At 38.1% G+C, this 19,616-nt stretch overlaps 1 protein-coding gene across 16 annotated transcripts in view; it reads right to left on the bottom strand.

The window, feature by feature from the left end:
* Nucleotides 1-19,616, bottom strand: part of TENM3 (teneurin transmembrane protein 3) — a 2,735,422-nt gene that overhangs the window by 136,289 nt on the left and 2,579,517 nt on the right. For all 16 annotated transcript variants that reach the window (XM_034959455.3, XM_063604002.1, XM_057302221.2 and 13 more), the window contains one exon: nt 14,888-15,010. In XM_034959455.3, coding sequence (XP_034815346.2) covers nt 14,888-15,010 — 123 coding nt within the window. The remainder of the gene's footprint in view (nt 1-14,887; nt 15,011-19,616) is intronic.

Here is a 19,616-nt window from a genome sequence, read left to right as displayed (position 1 = left end):
ATGGTAACCAAGTTCTGATTTCCAGGGTTTCCGGTTTCACTATGTCAAAGCCATGTAATAAGCTAGGTATTCTTGCCTTGTTGCTTTCTCCACAAATTAATTTTGAGGGGTTAAACTCTTTCTCACAGAAATGATATGTGAATACATTGTTGTGTCGGGAAGTACATCTATTTATCCTATTAGTCCCATATATAGGTAATTTAACAGGTGGCTCTTTTCCAGAAAAAGAGGGTTCTTCATTTGTAAAACAAAAGATCCAAGATTGGTAGAGTGTGCTTGAATGGGATAGCAATCGTGATGATTTTTTTCCTCCCGTAAGGAAAACATACCTAATTAATCATAACACCACAGAATCTTCGAGTTCTAGTACCTGTGGGGGTCATCTAGTCCAGGGGTCTTTAAAAAAGGGTAACCATATCCCTAGGAAACATTAACACTTTTCAATAAGGAACGGGGTAGGAGATTAATTTCTATTAATAGACCCTCAATAACATTCACGTGTTGACTTTCTTTACAAAAGAAAGGCATACCTCTCACATACCCAAATATTACCATGACTTATTGTCTTGGAGCATAAAACTTCCAGTATGCCAAAAAAAGGCAAAATTAAAAGTATTTTTGTGGTGAAGCCTCTTTTATTTAAGACACCATAAACCCAAGGTAGGGCTTCAGTGACTTTCCCTGCTTAACATAGTTCCATTAAGGGCAAAATGTGGGGTTAACAATGCGGTATTTTGGACTACTAGCATGCTTTGAAGTCAAATACATCAAGAAAGAGAGATAACCTTTTTAATGAACTTATCACTCACCCCAACTACTGTCAAAGAATGCTTTTCTTTTTAATTAATTAATTAATTAATTAATGTATTTATGTATTTATTATACTTTAAGTTCTAGGGTACATGTGCACAACGTGCAGGTTTGTTACATATGTATACATGCGCCATGTTGGTGTGCTGCACCCATTAACTCATCATTTACATTAGGTATATCTCCTAATGCTATCCCTCCCCGCTCCCCCCACCCCACGATAGGCCCCGGTGTGTGATGTTCCCCTTCCTGTGTCCAAGTGTTCTACAAAGAATGCTTTCCAACTGCAGAAGAATTTCATGACTACCAAGAACACAGCAATAAGGTAAGAAACATGAAATGTAATGATGCTTTATTTATTCCAGTTGTCAAGGTTAGGACAAGGATTTGTGCTTTATCTCGCTACCTATCTACCTAGAGCAGGGATTCAGAACTGAGAGGTTCTAACAAAATGTAGATTAATTTATTTGAACTGAAAAAATAAGTCAGACTTTTTCTGACAAAAGGTAAATTTGGGCCAGGCGTGGTGGCTCACACCTGTAATCCCAGCACTTTGGGAGACAGAGGCAGGTGGATCACAAGGTCAGGAGTTTGAGACCAGCCCGGCCAAGATGGTGAAATCCTGTCTCTACTAAAAATACAAAAATTAGCTGGGTGTGGTGGCGGGCGCCTGTAATCCCAGCTACTTGGGAGGCTGAGGCAGGAGAATCACTTGAACCTGGGAGGTGGAGGTTACAATGAGCCGAGATCACACCACTGCACTCTAGCCTGACAGAGCAAGACTCCATCTCAAAACAAAACAAAACAAAAAAATGGTAACTTTGATTTCAATGAGTACTGGCTCTGACAGTTAAATTATATGGTGGATATTTCCCATAAATTAAATGAGCTAATGAAATAGACACATTTAAAACATATACAGGCATACCTATTGCACATTTTGTTCCAGACCACCACAATAAAGCAGATATCACAATAAAGTGAGGTACACACATTTTTTGGTTTACCAGTGCATATAAAAGTTATGTTTACACTATACTGCAGTCCACTAAGTGTGCAATAGCATTATTTCCTTTTTTTTTTGAGACAGGGTCTCAAAAGCTGTCACCCAGGCTGGAGTGCAGTGGCCCAATCTCAGCTCACTGCAGCCTCAATCTCGCTGGGCTCAGGTGATCCTCCTTCCTCAGCTTCCCAAGTGCCTGGGACTACAGGTGCACACCACCGAGTCTGGCTAACTTTTTGGTATTTTTTGTAGAGACAGAGTTTCAACATGTCGTCTAGGCTGGTCTAAAACTCTTGGACTCAAGCGATCCACCAGCCTCGGCCACCCAAAGTGCTGGGATTGCAGGCATGAGCCACTGTGCCCAGCCAATAGGTTTCTACAAACCAACGTATAAACTTAATTTAAAAAATTTCATTGCTAAAAAATGCTACCGATCATCTGATCAAGTTATAATCCTTTTGCTGGCGGAGGATCTTACCTCAGTGTAGGCGGCAGCTGATTGATCAAGGTGGTGGTTGCTGAAGGTTGGAGTGTCTGTGGCAATTTCTTAAAATAAGACAATAATTAAGTTTGCCACATTGATTGACTCTTTTCATGAAAGGTTTCTCTGAAGGATGGGATGCTATTTGATATCTTTTTACCCACAGTAGAACATCTTTCAGAATCGGAGTCAACCCTCTCAAACCTTGCCACTGCTTTATCTACTAAGTTTATGATAGTCTAAATCCTTTGTTGTTATTTCAACAATGTTCATAGCTTCTTCAACAGGAGTAAATTCCATCTCAAATACCCACTTTCTTTGCTCATCCATAAGAAGCAACTCCTCGTCCATTAAAGTTTCATGATGAGATTGCAGCAATTGTCACATCTTCAGGCTCTACTTCTAATTCTAGTTTTCTTGCTATTTCCACCAGATCTGCAGTTACTTCCGCCATTGAAGTGTGAACCCTCAAAGTCATCTATGAATGTTGGAATTAAGTTCCAAACTCTTGCTAATGTTAGTCTTTTGACCTCTTCCCATGAATCATAAATGTTCTTAATAGCATCTAGAATGCTAAATCCTTTCCAGAAGGTGTTATTTTTTTTGAGACAGAGTCTCTGTCTGTCGCCCAGGCTGGAGTGCAGTGGCGCCATCTTGGCTCACTGCAACCTCCGCCTCCCGGGTTCATGCCATTCTCCTGCCTCAGCCTCCTGAGTAGCTGGGACTACAGGTGCCCGCCACCATGTCCGGCTAATTTTTTTGTATTTTTAGTAGAGACGGGGTTTCACCCTGTTAGCCAGGATGGTCTCGATCTCCTGACCTCGTGATCCGCCCGCCTCAGCCTCCCAATGTGCTGGGATTACAGGCGTGAGCCACCGTGCCCGGCCTCCAGGAGGTTTTTAATTGATTTTGCCCAGATCTATCACAGGAAAATCACTATCTATCTATGATAGCCTTATAAAATGTACTTCTTAAATACGACTTGAAAGTTGAAATTAAATTAAATATGACTTGAAATTACTCCTTGATCCATGGGCTGCAGAGTGGATGTTGTGTTTGCAGGCATGAAAACATTAACCTCCTCGCACATCTCCATCAGAGCTCTTGGGGGACTAGGTACATTGTCAATGAGAAGTAATATTTTGAAAGCAATCTTTTTCTCTGAGCAGTAGGTCTCAACAGTGGGCTTAAAATATTTAGTAGCCACGTTGTAAACAGATGTGCTGTCATCCAGGCTTTGTTGTTCCATTTATAGAGCACAGGCAGAGTAGAATTAGCATAATTCTTAAGGGCCCTAGGATTCTAGGAATGGTCAATAAGCATCGGCTTTAACTTCAAGTCACCAGCTGCATCACTAACAGAGTCAGCCTGTCCCTGGAAGCTTTGAAGCCAGGCCTTGACTTCTCCTCTCTAGCTATGAAAACCCTAGATGGCATCTTCTTCCAGTCTAAGGCTCTTTCATCTACATTGAAAATTTGTTTAGTGTAGCTACATTCATCAGTGATCTTAGCTAGATCTTCTGGATAACTTGCTGCAGCTTATACATCAGAACCTACTGCTTCACCTTGCATTTTTATGTCGCAGAGACGGGTTCGTTCCTCAAACCTCATGAACCAACCTTTGCTAACTTCAAACTTTTATTCTGCAGCTTCCTCACCTCTCTCAGCCTTCACAGATTTGAAGAGACAGCCTTGCTCTGGAGTAGGCTTTAGCTCAAGGGAATGTTATATCTGGTTTGATCGTCTATCCAGGCCACTCAAATGTTCTCCTTATCAGTAATAAGGCTGTTTTGCTTTCCTATCATTCATGTGCTCACTGGAATCGTACTTTCGATTGCCTTTAAAAACTTCTCCTTCGCACTCATAACCTGGCCAAGTATTTGGTGCAGGAGGCTTAGCTTTCAGCCGATCTCATCTTGGACATGCCTTCCCCACTAAGCTTAATCATTTCTAGCTTTTGACTTAAACTGAGAGACGTGTGATTCTTCCTTTCACTTGAATACTCGGAGGCCACTGTAGGGTTATTGATTGGCCTAATTTCAATACTGTTTTGTCTCAGGAAATAGGGAGGCCCAAGAAGAGAAAGATGGTGGGGATGCTGGTCACAGAGCAGTCAGAACACACACATTTATTGATTAAGTTCGCTGTCTTATGTGGGTGTGGTTTCTGGCACCCCAAAACAATTATAAGAGCAACATCAAAGGTCACTGATTGAAGGTCACTGTAACAGATCTAATAATAATGAAAAAGTTTGAAATATTTTGAGAATTACCAAAATGCAACAGAGAGACATGATGTGAGCACATGCTGCTGGAAAAATGGTGCTGACAGACTTGCTTGACGCAGAGCTGCCACAAACATTCAGTTTGTAAAAAACACGGTATCTGGGAGGCATGATAAAGCGTAATAAAGTAAGATCTTCCTGTAATACGATGAAAGCATTACAAAATTATAATATCAAAGGTGAATTAATATGAGCAATAGTTCCATTTTTCACTGCATTCTGAGTATACCAGATAAACAAAGTACCACTAAGTAGAAGAATAACAGGTAAAATTAGCAGTATTTTGCTAAGCCTTGGTAAAGTCTTTTTTGGCATCCTACACAGAAACCGGGAAAAGGATTGGTTCTAAAAAACAGTGTAATAAATCTTTTTCAAAGTAGTTAGTTGCTGATTCCTTGCTTTCATGAGAAATGTGATAGAACTGGCAGCTTATAGACAACATATTTTTTAGAAATAGATCACAATGTGATTTTTGACATATGACTAATAAGAATGTCAAATAACTGAACAGCATCACTTAAAAAAATCCTCCCATTGTCACTTACTTATTTTGTAGCAAGATTTCTTTTGTTTATATTCATAAGAAAGGAAAACAGGATTAGAAATGAAACTGAATTTTGTTTTATTCTTATAAGGAATATTCATCTATGAATATATAAACTATTTGAAAAAAGTTCCCATTCATCTCAGAGAGGTATTTTCAATACATTTTCACTTTTTATGTTTCATATTATCAAAATGTTTAACACATTTATATTTCAATACATTTTCACTTTTTGTGTTTCAAATTATCAACATGTTTAACACATTTATATAAGAATTAGGTTGTTTTCAGTCAAATGTGTACAACTAATAATTGTAAGTATAATTTAATATAGAAGAAAACTGGTGTTTTAAAACGTATGATCTCAAAAAATAAATAAATTTAAATTTGTATAGCTATTTTGTTGAAGGGGGTCACAAAAACAAAATAGTTTGAAGCCCACTGATCTATTCTAGCTTTTCCCATGAAATATGAATCTCATCTCTAAAGTGCCTGTCAACTTCTATTTGCTTCAAGTTATTACACTAGTTAGAATGAATTTATTCTGAATTACAGTCTTAGAATGTGTCTTTTCTAAAAGGTACTTGCAGATCTGACCTCTCTTTCTAATCAGTGATGGAGAGATATAAGGACATCACTGATTTTTCTCTGCAAGATCCACTGAAACGGCAGCTTAGATGAGTGCAGCCTTCCTGTTTAAGCCTCTAGTTTGAATACAGGGGACTAGGGTTTCGTGAAGGGGCTTTGTCTTTAAATTCGGCACTGCTGCTTTTCAAGTCACAGCCATTCTCTCATTTGGACAAGTCAAGTGTGTTCATTCCTGTTAGCATTTTCAAATGCTCTTTATTGATGGTAAACACACCTGGAAGTCAGTGGGCCATTGACACAGTTTGATAAACTTGTAAATACTTGCACAACCTTTTCCTCTGAAGCTCATCAGTCCTCTTAGATAAAAGCCTGGACACAGAAGTCTTTCATCATGTCCTGAATTCCAGAAAACTTTGGCTTCAGAAGAAATAAAAAAAGGCCAGTTCTAGGGCTCTCTATCCTCCCTTACTGAGATCACTACATCCATAAAGCCCTAGAGCCTGAACCTGGGAATGATCATAGGAAACACTAAGGTTGTCTGTAGGTTTTACTAAAAGAAAAAGGAGGAAAACTGGAGGAAAAAATAGAGACAGGGCAACAGAGTGCCCTGTAGTTATTCTAAACTCAAAGCTTGTGGGTTAGGAATCAAACCAATTAAAGCCTTCACAGTAAGAGTGAAACGTACCACGTCTTCAAACACAATAGGGTATCATCTTGAAGGTTTTTTTCAACGTGTCCTGTTGTGCCTGAATGTGGGAGCCACTAGCAGTCTTTTCACCTACTAACTGTGATTTTTTTCTTTCATCAGTAAGTATGTGTCACAACAGTCTTAATGTCTTAAAATACAGTTGTCAGAGTGTGAAAACAGAGAGAGACCACATACGCAAAGCTATTGTTATTCCTCTCCTTCTTATGTGATACCCAGTTTATATGAAAACACATCAGTGGAGTGACAGTTTTTCAGATAATGCCTTTTCAAAAGTACTTTGAACTGAAAAACACTTTATAAATAATAGTTTACCAACCTAGATGCTGTAAGGACAAAACAGAAGATTTAAAGTCATATTGGTAATTAGGAGGTTTGGTATCTATTTGAAAACTATTTTGTGCTATCAGAAAAATCAGTGAAAATTATAAAATGCTAAGTTTTCTGCCATATATATCATGAATTTGCCACCTGCCTATGATGTCAGTAAACAAGCCTATAATGAGTGAAACGGAAAGGTAGAAAAGAAATTCACTGTCAAAGTCTAACTGCAATTGTTGCGGAAGGTAAATGATAATATCATCTTAAATCCCACAGAGGCACTAATAATTAAGACGTCAGGAAGCAAGGTTGGGCATTTATAGACAATCAATAGCCCACCCTCCAATTCTATGACCTAACCTTGGATTCATACCCTGACTTTGAGATCTCTGAGAGAACATATCTTTTTATAAACAACCACATGCCATAATTTAGCATTGTGGATACAGAGTGTTACATCACAAGCTAAGTAAAATAAGACATAACTACTTTGCAAACATAGCTTAATGGACAAAATCAATATAGCATCTAATTAAGGAGCTATTACATATTGTAATAACACAAGTACTATGAACAATATTGAACAAAACTCAGTGCTCTTGCAGCCCTGTCAGCTCCATTTCTCTAATTCACAGGTAATCTCCAACCTGCTGTCAAACTGAACTCTCTAGAGTTGTCTAGTACTTGAGAAAGTTGATACACGATGATCAAAAATGTAAAATTTAGTCCCAGCTACTCGGGAGGCTGAGGCAGGAGAATGGCATGAACCCGGGTGGTGGAGCTTACAGTGAGCCAAGATCGCGCCACTGCACTCCATCCTGGGTGACAGAGCGAGACTCCATCTCAAAAAAAGAAAAAAAAAAAAAATTAAAATTTAAAAGCAATTGGAATTGTTTTAAGCAGCATAAATCATATGCATATATACACATACACACATATTTGTAGTTTTTCAACTCGTATCCATACAAAAAGAGTTCTTTTGATTGGAGAAGTCACTTGCCATAGTTACACTGCCTGTAATATATAGCCTTTTATTTCAGTCTTTATTATCCTAAATTATCCTAGGCTAAAATTGGGCATGTGTCTTACTGCCCCTTTAGAAGTCAAGCTGGTGTTGAAATGTTCTGTCAGGGTACACTCCGCTTTTCCCTAACGGAGATTTTCTAATTCACTGTAATAACTCGCTCGATTCCCATCTAGCCTAGAATTCACATGCTCTGGAAACAACAGCTGTGATCATCTTGCTTTTACAGCTATATTCCCAGAATCTTGCTCAGTGCGTGGCACATCATAAGTGCTCATTAGATAAATGTAAAATGAATAAATTCTATGCATTAAAAAATAGACGATAATATTTCTTTCATAAAATTCAAATAACTAAAAATATAAATAACGAATGATGGGGATTTCCATTATTGCTTTAGAGGATACTACCGATGCTGATTTGGAGAAGTGTCTTCTTAAAATTTTGCTATGAATTACAAGTGCATCATCTTGAATTGCAGAATGAAGAGCAAACAATCACTGATATGCATTGAATAGCTTTCATGTTCCAATCATTGCTTGGCACCCTGCATGCATGACCTGATTCAAACCTCATTGTAAACCTTTATATTACCCTATAAAGAAACAGGAAGTGAGAGTGGTAATTTGCTTAAAGGCACACAGTGAGTGGCAGAGCTTCAGTTCTTAGCCACTATTCTATACTAGTACTTTGCATATACTTGATGCATGGCCCTTCGTATACTTTATATCATATCATTTAGTTGTATTATTTTCACTCATTCATTCAACTGATACTTTGTGAGCACCTACTACATGCCAGAACTGTGCCAAGAGCTTGGTATACAGCAGTGAAAGAACAGACAGGATCCTTGCCTTATAGTCTAGTAAAGATGAGATGCATTAAATAGTAATAGTGACAACCACAAACATTTTTCAAGCATTTACTATGTACTATACACCATTGTATGTTTACACCTTTGTATATTTGCACTGAATATTCAAGACCAAAGGCCGTTCTATGAAGTAAATTAGTCCCTTTTAATTGACGAGACCACTTAGGCACAATGAAGCTATATAACCTGTCCCAAGTAGCACAGGCGTTAATGATCAGAACTAGGACACCACATCAGGTGGTGAGGCTCATAACTCTACACTCCTTGTCTCTGCGTGCTATTGTTTTTATATTGCAGTATGGTGTGATGCACAGCCAGACTGTGGAGAGCCTTTAAGTCATTTAAAGGCTTCTGACTAGAATCTAGGTCACTGAAGGGGCTTAGGCAAGGAACTGATATCTCAAATTTGTGTGTGAAGAGTGGATGAGCAAGACTGGAGACGTACAGCGCAGATAGAAGGCTACTATATCCAGCTGAGAGAAAACAGGATTCAAAAGATATTATGGGGTCAGAGTTGAAGGAACTTAGAGACTGACTAAATACGGGAGATGAGAGAGTAGAAGCAGTCACCGGGCCTCCTGGACCAGTGATGAAGTGAACGACGGTGCCATTTCCTAATATAGGAATCTCTTCTTATCCATAGGGTCTGTGTTCCAAGATCCCCAGTGGATGCCTGGAACTGTGGATAATATCAAACCCTATATATACTACATTTTTTCCTATACATCCATGCCTATGATAGCTTATAAATTAGGCAAGAAAAAGATAATAATAGAACAATTATAACAATATACTGCAATGAAAGTTAAGTGAATGTGGTCTGTCTCTCTCTCTCTCAAAGTATCTTAATAGTTTCAGACCACAGTGGACTACAGGTAACTAAAACCACAAAAAGCAAAACTGTGGAGTGGGGGATGTGGGAAGGTACTGTACAGAAATCCCTGAAAGAGAGGCAAATTTGGAAAGAAAGATGGCTTGGCAATTGTATTTTCCAAAGATGGCCACAACAGTATCTTCCATCCCACGTGCCCTTGTGCAATGGCATAACAGGTCCCTAGTCAAGAGGAGGAGTTTAATTCCCCTCCCCAGGAATCTTGGCTGACCTTGCTGACTTCCTGACCAACAGAATGTGATGGCAGTGAAAGCCTAGAATGGCGACTGCTAGGTTATACAAAGCTGGTAGTTTCTGTCAGGCTCTTGGCATGCTCCCTCTTGGGATATTCCTCTTCAGAACCAGCTGCTATGTTCTAAGAGGCCCAAGCCACATGGAAGGCCATGTTTAGGTGCCCCAGCTGGTGACTACGGTTGAGCTCAGGTCAACAGATGGCATTAACTGCCAGCCATGTGAGTGAGCTACCCTGGACTTCCAGCTCAGTGGAGCCTTCGGTTAACCTTGGTTAATATCTGAAAGCAATCGCAGTGTCCTAAGTAAGAACGCAAGAACTACCTGGCCAATTCACTGAACCGCAAGAGATGATAACAGATTGCTTTCTAAGCCACTGAGTTTTGTCATGGTTTGTTATGTAGTAATAGATAACCAAAGTAGTTGATGGGTTCTGTTTTAGACACGTGGAGTTTAAGATGCATGGAAAACACCCAAGTGGAAATGTTCCAAAGACAATTGGGTAGATTTTATGTAGTCTACTACCACCACTGTCTACAAAATATGTAGTTGAGATCTGGAGCTGAAGAGAGACATCTAGGCTGGACTTACTGATTTGAGAGTTAGGAACCACAAAGAATGTAACTGGAGCCGTGAAAGTGGGTGACAGAATCCAGAGTGATTATATTGTCAAGCGCAGAGTCCTGAGAAACAGCAGTATTTAGGGATCAGGTAGATGGGAGGTGAGTCAACTAAACAGAGACATCATTGCCAAAACGGTCAGGGAGAAAGTCAAAGTGAATGTGGTATCACAGAAGCTAAGGAAAGACTATTTCAACAGGAGGGATAGGTTAACTATTAAGTGGTTCCAAAAACTCAAACGTGATAAAGAATAAAGAGGTTTCACTGGTGCTACTGACAAAGCAATGGGTAACTCTGGAGACATCAGTTTCAGTGAAGTATGAGTGTTTGGTGAAGGTAGAGGAGGACAGTCATGAGCAAGGGGTACAGTGAAAGCCCAACTGTAAGGGGGTAAACAGAAGGCAGAGAAGTGATCAAAGTGACTAAGCACACTATGTTCAAGAAGGCTGGAAGCGCCGGGCGAGGTGGCTCACGCCAACAATCCTAGCACTTTGGGAGGCTGAGGCAGGAGGACTGCTTGAGCTCAGGAGTTCAAGGCAGCCTGGGCAACACGGTGGAACACTGTCTACAAAATATACAAAAATTAGCCAGGCATGGTGACACGTGCCTGTAGTCCCAGCTACTCGGGAGGCTGAGGTGGGAGGATCATTTGAGCCCAGGAGGTCAAGGCTGCAGTGAGCCAAGCTGTGACTGTGCCACTGCATTCCAGCCTGGGCGAGAGTTAGACCCTGTCTCAAAATAAATAAATAAATAAACAAATAAAATAAATAAATAAAAAGAAGGCTGGTAGAAGAGAGAGGCAGTAGGAGGCAAAGTCAAGAGATTATTGTTTTCCAAGATGTGAGAGACTGGAATGTTCAAATGTTGACTGGATGGTATCAGTAGAATGAGGACATTCTGAAGAGAGAGAATGGGATCAAGAGGACCCCCGTAAAGATGAACCTGGAATATGGGGAGAAAAGGTGGAAGCATAGATCCACATACGTGGAGGAATAAAGATGTGTTTACAGAAAATGAGAGCTCCCCTTGCAAGTTTCTATTTTTTTTAATAGAATGCAGGGTCATCTGCTGAGAGAGGGGTTTGAGTATAGCAGGAAGATCTGAAATAGTTGTTGAGAAGTATGGTGGGGAGAAGTTTGAGAGGGATACTAGCGCTGCCGACTGTTGAATTTGGAAAGTCAGGAGATAGGTACTATTATTCCCTCTTTACATGTGAAGAAATTGAAGCTCAAAGAGGTCAGTGAAGTAACATGCTGAAGGTTACAAAGTAAATAAACGAAAGAGCCAGGAATTGAGTATAGAACTGTGTGATTCTTTCCAGTACATTAGGCTAAATGAATTCCTTGGGCCAGGGGAATAATTTTAGTTTCTGGAAAGAGACCAGTGTTTGAGCTACAAACTTCATTCTTACCTCTTTATTCACTTTGTCCATTTCCATCAGTTTTGTCTAAGACCCTACGCTTCTGATAACTCATCTCTAAAATCTGTAGGCAAAGAAGGTCTCAGGAATAATCAGTAAAGGATGATGGCATATAATAGAAATCCTTCTTTTAGATACTAAATACCATTTAGAAGCTTTGGTTCACTGTTAACTTAAATGCAAGCAGGGAGTTTACTGCACCCTTAGCACAATGATTGTTCCTTAGAATTATATTTACAAAATAAGAGTAAAATAGGACTGCACAAGTAAGAGTATTACATTTAGAAGCTGTGAAATAATTTTCTCACTATGCTTTTCACAGTTCATTCTCCTAGTGAGCTTTGTTCAGAATTCTAAAGCTTTCTCAAGGGTTGTAATCTCGTAGAATTTCTAAAGAGATGATGTGATCTGCTTCTTGGATAGCATATAAAATTTAAGTAGTGGGTGGTGGGTGGTGGTGCATGGACACTGAGGTTCATCACGAAAGCCGAAAAGCAGCGGTTTGCAGCTACCTCCCTCCTTGTAAATAGAGTTCCCGTCCACTCCCTGTGCCCCAGGTCTTTAAGAACAATATTTAGGAGATATTAAGAACTTGTATTTGGAAAATCAGAAACAAGAATTCCTTACAATTTAGGGTTTTGGGGGCGATTCAAGTAATAATAAAGAAGGCAAGTAACTAATAGTTAGGTCACTCTTTGGACGAGGTCAGAGCCCAGAGAGAGATAGCTTTTCCATGCAGGGAAATTCCTACAAATCCCCTAGTCCAGTTGGCAGTTCTCTAGTGCACTTAACTGATTCTGGGGCTTCCGTTAACCATTCCCTATATAGGAGACTTTTACACATCTAGGAAGAAAGTACTTCGCTTATATGTATATACAGGTGCTCTAAAGGTGCACAGAACTGTATAAAACTGAATTCTATGATCACTTGGGGGAACTTCAGTCCCCCTTAGAGAAGGAGGCTACCAAAGCAGTATTTCTAAAATTACAGAGCACAATATTTCGTAAAGTATGAAATTATTTTAGTGGGTTGCAAGTGGCATTTGTTAAAAATGAGAAATACAATAAAATAAAATGGAAAATCCCAGGATGCATTTTACAAGGCAAGGATAAATATTATTTTGGGAAGCATATTTCAGATACATATGTATATGTGTGTGTATATGTTGGCTTTGATGTAACATGTATTTCTTATTGCATTGTCATGGTCAATAGCTTAAAAGCCACTGTTTTCGAGGACTCCAGCTTTACAGAGATTTCTATTAATACGGCCACATTCATGTGATGTTCTTTTTTCTTCCAAACCTCTGGGACTGATAGGATCCTAGGCAGCCCATTCCACAGCTGCCCTAAAATTTTCTTGCAAATCTGAATAACCAAGCACGCCGCCCAAAGTTACAAAGTAAACAGGCGCAAGAGCGAGGATTTGAATATAGGCTTCTGTGAGCTGAGGAGTGCTGACGTGAGCAGAGGTATTCCCTGGCAAAATACCAGCAGCCAGCACCCAGGCTGTGGGAGTCTCTAAATCCACAGCTTTCTCAGTATCATGCTTTTCAGGACTGTGAAACTAATTAGCCAAACTCTATTTTCATTTTAATCATAATAAAAGGTTAAGATGTTGTAAAATAAATACAATATCCATAATAAGCACTTGTCTCTTTGGTATAATTACAATTTCTTCAGTCTGTAAAAAAGTTCCCTCCATGTATGGTTAATAAGTACCATTCGATCATCTTCACAGGAACCATGCATTTTAAGAGAGAGTCTAAATTTCAGTCAATACAAACCAAAATAAATATTCTTAATTTCTGTATAGTTACTCATTTTGTTTATATATGTTATTAATGTATAAAAAAAGTAATTGAAATTTATGTAATTAAAATTTCCCAATCTATAGTTTCAACCCTCTTTAATCCCCTCTACAGTGACTGCCACTGTCTACTTTAGGTGGGTGACATGCCAGTCACCAGCTTACAGTTCTTCTGGAACATGCAGAACTTTATATAAAAAGGTTCCATATGGCGGGGGATTCACTATTATTATAAAAATCGAATGTCGTAAAATTCCTCAACCTCCCTAAGGAGAAAGAGAATGTCATAAAGTATTATCATTAGGAAAAAAAGAATAAAAAAGTGTACAAAGTATTCATCCCAGTAAATGGGTACATGTGACACAGCAGCATATAATAAGTTCATTAAATGTAGAATAATTTCTTTCCAGTCTTGCAAAGAAACCAGCCACATGAGGATAGACATATTAATGCCAAAGCTGAACACTAATATACTAGACAAGAAACAAAGAGGAAGAAGAGTTAGGGGAATGCTTAAAGGGAAATAATTTATTAACCAGATGACAGAAAAAGGCGTCTTCATCAGGATGCTCTGAGATATAAAGTATTATGATATTTTGCAAAAAGTCAGAGGATACCAAGGCCAAGACATGTACACACACACATACACACAGAAATCATATAAAACTATTTGTAATGTAAGTGTACATATGTATGTATACGCTTTTCTAAGTGTTTATATTGAAAAAATGGAATTCTCTAACTACTTAAATTCCATTTTTAATTCAGAGCCAATTGATTTCAAAATCTTTGTTAGCTCAAAGTGCAAATTCTTAAAGGTTTAGAGAAAGGGCAACCAGAGAAAAGGTCAATAAACTATAATCCTTTAATGTGCTTTGCATTTAAATGCTTTTATAATAAAATTAATACAGTGTTCCAACTCCACACACAAGTTGAATGAAGAAAACCTAATAAACCCAAGGTAATACAAGAGATGATACACTGAATTATAATCTATTTGCAGACTAAAAATAAAACTCAATATACATCTGCAGAAGGGAAAGGCAGAAAAGCCTAGCCATCAAATCAGAAGGCAGAAAATCATATTATTCCTGTAATAAAAATGTGAATTTTCAACCTTTCAAGTAAATTAATTGAAAAAAACTTATAAAAAGATGATATCTGTAATTTCGAACACTTTTCCCTGTTCCATCTAAACTAGATGTAAGCATGGGTAAAAATAAATTTATGGAAAAGGGATGTTAAAAGAGAAACACAGGATACATAATTCTTTCGCTTACCATTGTCTCCAGAAGGTAATGACACAGTGTTTGTTGGCATGGTATCAGAATTCACTTTTCCATTCTCAAATGTGTCATTTTCAGTCTGCTGTAGCTGCCAGTTGAGGCCAAAGAGATGCATTGCTGGGGGTAAAGAACACAAGTTGTTAAAGATCTGCTGCCTTCAGCTACAATGGCAATTGCTAAGCATGTTTAAAACAAGAGTCATATGTAAAGTCACAATTTCCATTTTCTGAAATACCAAGGATAACTGCTCAATGAAAATTATAAAACAAAGAGTTCCTCAAACAAATATAATTTACATAGCAATGCAGGGCAATATGGTGGCACTTCAATAGTGATTTAATACTATTCACTTCATTGGTACCAGGAAACTCTTAGGAATCAATCATTATTTGCTCTAATTGAGTTCCATTCTTCACCATCTTTTAAGTAACTGGTAGAACACCCTATAACAGCATTTGCCACTTACTAGAGCACAGGTCACTTGCAAATTTATGCTACTTTGCTGCAACACCTGTAGATTCTTTAGAGACATGATCCTCTACCTTTGCGTTAAGGTAAACCCAAAAACTGGTCTCACAGATGAATTTGTTGGTACATGAAATTCAGCTGTACAAAATATAATCAAATTTGAATATTCTAAATTTGGGATGAGTAATTTTTGAATTGATGACAAACAATTTAATAATGGTACAGATTAAAAAGCATGTACATGTGCCAGGTAATTTCATGTGAGTTTCTGATGTGGGTAAAATAATTTCATAAATTTACATTTAATACATTTATTAAAATTTATGATTATGTTTACTAATTTGCTTTATTTAAAAAAATTTTAAAAATAACTAGTATACAACTATAAACATAAGTTTTAAATTCCAGACATAATTTGAAATGTGAATACACTGTGTATTATTTTTCTTAATTTATCAATGCTATTTAGAAAAATATGTCACTGTCATACTCACCTAATATACTAAACATTCATTTGTGCTGCACAGAATATAGTTTAGGAACTAACCCCTAAGGAAGGTTAAATATTTTTAGGGAAACCCAGTGATGGTCATATTACCATATCATGAAAGAGAACTTTTTTTTGATATTTTTAGACATTATTTTACTTACTGTATGTACTGGAATTTACCAGCGCAATGGAGGAAGAATAAGAAGGCAGTGTGATGACTACCACTGTCAAAAAGCCCTTCAGATCCAATACATAAAGTAACGGCACTGACCTGCTACAGTACATGGAGCAGGGGCTTTGGATGCAGTTAGACTTTGGTTCAATCTTCAGTCTAGAATTTAGCCTTGGATAAATTACGTGATATTGTTAGAAATTAGGTTTATTTTTAAAAGGAGGTTTGTTACAACCACCTTATTTAATTTAAGCTCAGGTGAGAAGGTGTAGGCCAGAAGATTCTAGGCAGGGCATATGAAGGAGAGCTGGCACAAAGCTAGACAGTTCTTACTGCTGAGGTATTTTATTTAGTCTGGACTCCAGGTTACTGAACTATTTGGAGTCACCTGACTAGACCACGGCACCCCTCAATAAACAGTCCCTTCTGTCTGCAATGCTTCTCCCTGACAGGAAAATACCTGTGCATCCCTCATACCCTGACTGGGTGAAGTGTTTTTCCTAAGACTATTTTAGTTGACTTTCGTATCTCATTTATAAGACATATAACTTTGTATAAGGATACAGTGCCTGATACCTAGTAGGTCTCAATAAGTATCTGTCAAATAAATGAATTAAAGTTAGGAATATTCTATTTTCTGAGATTTTAAAAATCTAAGAAAACACTTGTGTGGATAAAATATAGTAATTTAGAAAAAAAGTTAATACATAGAAAACAAATGCATAAGGCTAAGAGAGAACATGTTAGTAACGGATGAATGACCGCTTTACTATAATGCTGTCTGAAAAGCAGTTGACTGAAAGTCTACTACTACTATATGTAATTAACTAAACTTTAAAAATTTGGTAGTTTTAGGATATTCTATTAACAGTCCACATTCTTTTGTTAATAATACCTGATATAAAAGCATGCTATAGTAAGAAAGATACCAAAAATAGGTAGATAGCGACATCTACCCTGTATATTTTAAATAAATGTATATAGTCACACTCCCTGCTAAAGTTGTCCTTGGCCAGCAATTCCTCTTAAACTCTGATTTTCTTTTCTTTTTTTTTTTTCTGAGACGGAGTCTCGCTCTGTCACCCAGGCTGGAGTGCAGTGGCACGATCTCGGCTCACTGCAACCTCTGCCTCCCGGGTTCAAGCAATTTTCGTGCTTCAGCCTTCCGAGTAGCTGGGACTACAGTACAGGCGCACGCCGCCACGCCCAGCTAATTTTTTGTATTTTTTTTTTTTATTACAGACGGGGTTTCACCGTTCTGCCCAGGCTGTTCTCGAACTCCTGAACTCAGGCAATCCGCCTGCCTCGGCCTCCCAAAGTGCTAGGATTGCAGGCTTGAGCCACTGCGCCCGGCCTAAACTCTGATTTTCACGGATTAAGATATAGGTTATAGGATTCTTGAATTTACAAGTTGTCATCTTGTAAAAACGTATAACTTCATGTGTCATTCTGCATTAAATTGCATAGTGTTTGACTTGCTAAACACTTATCACGTCATACATTTTTCAGGGTTTCAGATGCTTCACAAGTTTTGAACAAAATAATGGGAGCTAGTTTTGCATAGAGTAAAATGTTTGACAGACACACTCTGGCATAGCAGCAATAAATATTCCAAGAGGGTCAAAGTTTCCACACAAAATAATTTGTCATCATTGTGATCTGTTAACATAAAAAGTCTTCTTGCCTGATAGATTTGCTCACATTATCGGTTTTAATGGATTTTGAAGAGTAGGCATAATCCATGGGATCATGCGCAGATGTCATATGTTAGAAAGTAATGTAATGTTTATGTTGGGAGAGCTATTTTATTTTTTGCCAGATAGGCAACAGCTTTGTTATATATATATATATATATATATTTATTACAGAAAATCTCAATAAAGTGAGATGCTGGTTCTACTGAAGATGCTATATAATGAGACTCATATCCAGAAATATTATCTCTTTAATACTGCATTGAAAATAGAAGCCAATGAGTTGTTTGGTCTTAGGATATTATCTACTTTGAAATTGTTGGTGTTTCGTATTTAGTGATGCCCTTGACTCTCATTATGCATAATTTAAGATATTCATACAAATGCAGGGTGGTAGTGGGGCTGACTCTCCAAAGTTAGAGAGAGGAGAGAGCGAGACGAGAAGAAGGAGAGAAAGGAGAGAGGCAGGCAGCAAACTCATGAAAGTCAAGAATGCTACAGAAATTACTGAGCAGTGGTGTAATAAAACTAAATGGGGTATCTGGCAGAAAAAAAGGGAAAATTCGCCAAATAAAATATATCTGAAAATAAAGAAGGGTAAGTCCAGTTCTTCAATGCCTGAGTTGGAAAGCAGAACTGAACTCATGGAAAAGCATTTGCTGCCACTATTCATGGATGGCACAAAGGATCCTTGGTTTAGGCATGTCCCAATGTAGGGTGTGCAGACAGTGGCAAGAAGAAGCTGGGGGTGCTGTGCTCTTCTGAGTCCCTCACTGCCCTGGGTCTCAGGTGAAGAGGTACAAGCCAGGAGTGATACCAGGCATCCCCGGCCACAGACATGGTCCTTGTGCTGGTGGTAGAACATCATGATGCAATATGCATTTCAAACCAGTCATTGAACAAACACTGTGTGTCAGGAACTGTACTAGTACTTCATTGGCATTATCTCTAATCTTCACAAAGGTTCTGTTGAATGGTTATTATGACTTATTTTTTTTCGTTTTAAATCCAAGAAAGTGGAGATTAGTTGAGAGTTTAAGGTTGTTTGAGAGTTTGCATGCAGTTTGCAATGGATGCTAACCTCAAACCCCGACCTTCTGATGACAAAAGACGTATCACCACATACCTCTGTATTCTACCAGAGGGTAGTGGGATGTGAAAATCCATAGAGAAGGAAGTGAAACACAGCTTGTGTGGGGGCCACAGGCTACGATAACACTTCTCTACTACATCCAAAGACACTGCAGGCTGGGGCAGTACTGGGGGGCTGGGGCCGAGGATATCACTAGGTGACATCTGTGTGTCCTGGGCACCATTCTACGCAGCACTTTCCCACTATTCTGTCTAAAACTAAAGTTTTACAGTAATATGATGATGATAGTAATGAAATTAAGAACAGGCTATTTTGTTTAACTCCAAGATTCTTAAAAAACAACAACTTAAAAGTTACAAAAGTACAAAAGTAAGCATTATAGTTGTGAACTTTAAGGTTATAGAAATAATCATGTAGATTTAATCATGAAAAATTTTTATTTCTAGTATTATGCTTCTTAGTTTTATGTCACTTCCATGTATTTCTAGGTGAATATAATAGTGAAAGTGCCTGGATTCATATCCAAAATGTTATCCAAGGCAGAATGAAATTTGTAGATGACAGCAATACTGCCTATCTGAGATATATATTTATCAGTGTGTTTTTCACAATTTAAAAAACGTTGAAGTCCATTATCTTCTTTTTTTGTAGAAAGAATTATATTTGCCCCATGAGGTAAATATAATAAGAAGTTGTCCAAATGTTAAAACTAGTAAATACAAGATTTTTACCAACTATAAATGGGAGTATTTTGCAAGACAATTTTTAAGTTGGTTGTCTGGAATTGGGATGTATTTTCTCATATT

Source organism: Pan paniscus, chromosome 3, assembly GCF_029289425.2.
Source record: "Pan paniscus chromosome 3, NHGRI_mPanPan1-v2.0_pri, whole genome shotgun sequence".
Classification (NCBI taxonomy): domain Eukaryota; kingdom Metazoa; phylum Chordata; class Mammalia; order Primates; family Hominidae; genus Pan; species Pan paniscus.
Note: the sequence above shows the minus strand (reverse complement) of the source record. Positions and strands in the feature narration are given on the sequence as shown.